Here is a 4,702-nt window from a genome sequence, read left to right on the forward strand (position 1 = left end):
AATCTTCGAAGTGATGTTCCTCTTGTTGAGCCTGACAGACCTGTGAAAACGGGGCTAACACACTGGAGTAGATATTTAAATTACCCCAACTCATTTATGTGGACAAAGATGCATTTACTAAACAAAAGAATGGGAAAAGCTTTTATTTTGACTCCTCAGCTTTATAATATYTTAAGCTAATGGGARTCAGTGGGACATGACTAATGTGGGTCAGCCTGAAAGAATGASGCATGGCTGTGACTCAACTTGCCCACACTATGAGTGATACTATGAAGAAACATTGTTTACGCACCACACCTTGAATATTGCAGACTACGGTGATTTCCATGGCCAAATTTGCAAAAGCAATGKAAAATTTTGACTTTTATTAACTTATWATATTTTCCAAACCTTTCCAGAGTCTACTTGGGCTATTGAGGTTACCTGTCCAACCAAGAGGTACGTTGTMATGCTCTTCCAACCTGTCACACTCAATTGTGAGTACACAACGAGTGCCACTGCCCATCCTATTGTCACATGGAAGTACAAATCCTTCTGCCGGGACCCCATCAAATTGGCACTTAGCCCCAGCAGTACGGATACAGCCATCTCTCAGGCCAACATTGACCCCATCAACAACTGTCCTGATGCAGACAGAACAATCCGCACTGTGGCAGTTAAGAACGGCGATTCGGTCGTACTGGGCAAAGAATACGCAGCTCGCAAGATCAACATTATAAACAGTAAGTTAATAAACAATACTGGGTAAATCTCTACTAAGGGTTGAATGAAATATGATAGGAATTTTGTATTTTGACAGATGAACTGGTTTTAGAAGGAGAAAGTCATCAAGAAAAATATGTTTGCTAAAATTTGGAGTTTCTGTATTAAACATTGACGTAAAACTAAGTCACACTCAAGTTGCACACTCAAAACATTTAAATATTTTCTGTTTCAGTTTTGGTTTTTTTTCCACTGTTGTACAGCAGATATGCTCTGTCTTAGCTTTGTATAATTTAATATCAGACATTTTATATATCTATCTGCTTGTTTGACGTCAAACCTTTGTGTATTTTTAGAAGTTACTYTTCTGTGCTGCGCTACAAAAAAACAGATGTGAATATAGTATTAATAGAAACAAAATATGTCTTACTTAATGCACGTGTAAGGTTTACTTGTGTAATCCTTTATAAAGGTTTCAAATTATTATGGAAGGTGCCTGATTCATTCTGAATTATTTTTTGCACCACCTGTCAAAGCACACATCAAAGCAAGATGGCACAAGTCACCGCAGGATCAAATTGTGCAACTTGGGTAGATTAGCTTCATTCTTTAAGTGTTTTTTTTTTTCCTGAAAATGAACTGACATCACTTGACAAGTGCAAGAAAATCTCATTAAATCGTAATGTGCATTTGACCATCTTGGACGTTCCCCAGCTTCAAATGTGAAAGTWCTGCCATATAAGATGAAATTGAATTATAATATTGGTAAATAATTTAAATAAATTCTCCCCCACAGAGGCAGACCTGCAAATCTCTGACACTCAATGGGGGGAAAGTGGTGTTTACTTCTGCACCGTGGTGTCACCCACGGATATTTCAGGGAATAATGAAAAATTCACTGAATTAATTGTGCTTGGTGAGTTTTGCTATTTTAATTTCTTTATTTCATGTCTATGTTTCTTGATGATCATTTTTTCTTTTCTCACCATCTCCTTTCTCATTTCTGCTCCCATTCACTAAAATTATTACATGTTCAGAAATATAMCGGTAAAAATAAAATTACCAAAAGCAGTGTGGGCAGCGCTTAGTGTGCAAGTTACTGAACTATTTTGGGATTTTATGTTCAAAAATATATTTTCCACAAACCTGATTAAGCAGCAGAGTTAGATACCACCCTAAARTAATTGCAGCTTTATCTGTCTTTCACAGAGAGAAAGACTAATACTACTGACCTCCTGCCTGGCATTGACTTACTGGTTATGGAAGGTAGTACAATACCCTGGTGTGAGAGGAGTAGGGGATATTGGGTGCATTAGCTTTCATTTARATGAATAGATGGGATGACTGCCCTCTGACTGCTTTACTGAGGGACTTTGAGCTTGTGTGCTCTACCTTAAATAAAATGAACAATTCTCAACTCTTTAGACAGCCTTAATATAAAATTGTGAGAACAACTACCAAGTACTCTGTCACGTCTTGAGAGATGGTGCACTTCTGAAAGTCCTGATGTAGATAAAAACACATCACATCGAGGAGTTCCTCTCATCTTCTTTTTTGGCAACACTTTATTTGAAGGGGAGGTGAATAAGACTGACATGACACTGTCATAAACATGACATAACACCTGTCATGAACATGATTAAGCCTTCATGAATATTTATGACTGTTGTCATAAAGCGTCATTCGGTAAATTACGACACTTTTAATACAAATTTGACATTATTCAAAATGTCTTTGTAATTACAACTTGACATTAACCAATAAATCATTACTGATATAAATTTGTTATAAAAGTAGTACTGATTCACTTTAAAAATGTAGGTAACTTTATATTATTAAAGGTAAAGTTTAAGCAGTAATGATTTCTTGGTTAATATCAAGTTGTCATAACAAAGACATTTTGAATAATGTCAACTTTGTATTAAAAGTGTCATAATTTACCGAATGACGCTTTATGACCACAGTCATAAATATTCATGAAGGCTTATTCATGTTCATGACAGGTGTTATGTCATGTTTATGACAGTGTCATTACAGTCTTATTCAGCCCCCTTCAAATAAAGTGTTACCTCTTTTCTATATGTCTTTACATTCTCTGAACTGCATTGTTTTATTTCTTTTTAGTTGCAATATAGATTTAATCGCTGAACAACAAAAAACAACTCTGTGCATATTTCTTAATTTGTGTGCAGGTTGTTTTGTTGTTGTTTTTTTTGTTCCGTCCTCAGTGTCCCCTCTGTCTGTGTTATGGGCTGCCTGAACAAACATGCAGAGTAATCTGGATTTACCAGTTTGACATGTCCTTAAACATGTTCACATTAACATGTTAGGGCTCATGTGTTTTTTTTTTCTTTCTTTTTTAAGAACAAAATTGGCTTTTCACAACACAGACTTTCTTTGCTGTTCTGCGTAGATAATTAATMCAAAGTCTTTGGGAATAAAATGTAATTTTTTAAAAACTTTTTTGTCTGATTCATTTCCTCCCGCTTTGTTTGTAGTGCACATTTGTACCTACAAATAAACGTGTTTGGCTACCTACAAGTACCTCTTGGGTTCATGGGTAGTGTAGTGTGCTTTTTTTTTCTGGAGTAGAGACAGACTGCAAACATTATGATATCATATGTGTCTCTCTTTGATGCACACAGACTGGCTCCTGGTCCTTCTGGTAGTCTTGGGCTTCTTTTTGCTCCTTCTTCTCATCGGGATCTGCTGGTGCCAGTGTTGCCCTCACACCTGCTGCTGCCTCATCAGCTGCCCCTGCTGCCCAGATCGCTGCTGCTGTCCGCGAGCATGTAAGTATCAAGTGGAAAAAGAATGAAGATTTCATCTAGTGAGGAGATCTAAGTAATGAATTATCAGACACGCTTTTAGTTGATTATTTTACTGGCTTTTCACTAATTCTTGAGCTCGTAATCATCTCTTAATCATACTTGCAGTCTGNACTTTTACTCAGTGAACTTGAAGCACATTATGTGTTTATATATCTTCATTTTACCCACGTTTCTCTAGATTGGACGACACATGACTGCTTTTCCTGCAGGGACAAGAGCAGATGCCCAAACATAGTGAGGRTTTTTGGGCCTCATGACTCCCTTCTCTTTGAAAAAGAACMTAAAGAAAACATTCCAAATTGTTCTGGAGTTCGTCCAGAAGGAAAKAACTGTTCGGTATGCYATTCCAACTYCACCATCAAAATCTACTGTCCAAAAAACATCCAGAAATTTGAGGCAGAGACGAATGGACTGAAAATTACCAACATATCTAAAGGGTGTAAGTAAGGCATTGCAAAACATTCATCTTTGATGATGTTAAGTAACTGTTGTTTCACCACTGAAATGACATTGYTTAATTGCAAATCTGTTTTCTACTGTAATTTGAGAAAGCACAAAGTGCTTTWTAAGGTGGYGAGACAAGAGTGAGTCAGATTTTCAGAAGTACTTCACAAAACTGTGACTAAACATAAGAAACACATTGTCCTTTATTGGTTTCATGTGACCTACGTGAACAATATCTCCTGCTAAAAGTATGACACTTTAATGTAATATATATCAAATATATATTTACATAATAATAATAAAAATATTGAATTGAATTGAATTATTATTATTACTATTTAAATATACATTTTATTTATTTTTTATGTTATTTTTTTTTTGTAGGTGAAGAAGAGCAAAACACTAATCGTAGATTCCACGGACCAACTACTGGTGCAGGTACGCATACACACACACAACAGATGCGTAAACACATTGTTGCTGCCAGGTAGCTGACTGATTTACCATATCTRATAAAAATACTATTTAATGTGTAATAAAGTGCTCAGTGAGTATTTAAAATAGACTGAATGCTTTAACTTTATCTGGTATCAGTCTGCAGTAAAAGTTTACMGAGTGCTACAAGTAAGCATCTTATTTGCCTGATTGAAAAACCAATACTTTTATAATGAAGATTCACTTTTAAATTGAACATACATAACAAAATTAAGGCTAATGCCGCTTGA

At 35.8% G+C, this 4,702-nt stretch overlaps 1 protein-coding gene across 1 annotated transcript in view; it reads left to right on the top strand.

The window, feature by feature from the left end:
* Nucleotides 1–4,702, top strand: part of lsr (lipolysis stimulated lipoprotein receptor) — a gene marked incomplete at its 3' end in the record, with an annotated part of 34,436 nt that overhangs the window by 21,219 nt on the left and 8,515 nt on the right. The window contains exons 5-9 of the mRNA XM_017309335.1: nt 399–722; nt 1,499–1,618; nt 1,912–1,968; nt 3,348–3,505; nt 3,743–3,767. Of these exons, the coding sequence (XP_017164824.1) occupies nt 399–722; nt 1,499–1,618; nt 1,912–1,968; nt 3,348–3,505; nt 3,743–3,767 (684 nt within the window). The remainder of the gene's footprint in view (nt 1–398; nt 723–1,498; nt 1,619–1,911; nt 1,969–3,347; nt 3,506–3,742; nt 3,768–4,702) is intronic.

Source organism: Poecilia reticulata, linkage group LG16 (assembly GCF_000633615.1).
Source record: "Poecilia reticulata strain Guanapo linkage group LG16, Guppy_female_1.0+MT, whole genome shotgun sequence".
Taxonomy (NCBI): domain Eukaryota; kingdom Metazoa; phylum Chordata; class Actinopteri; order Cyprinodontiformes; family Poeciliidae; genus Poecilia; species Poecilia reticulata.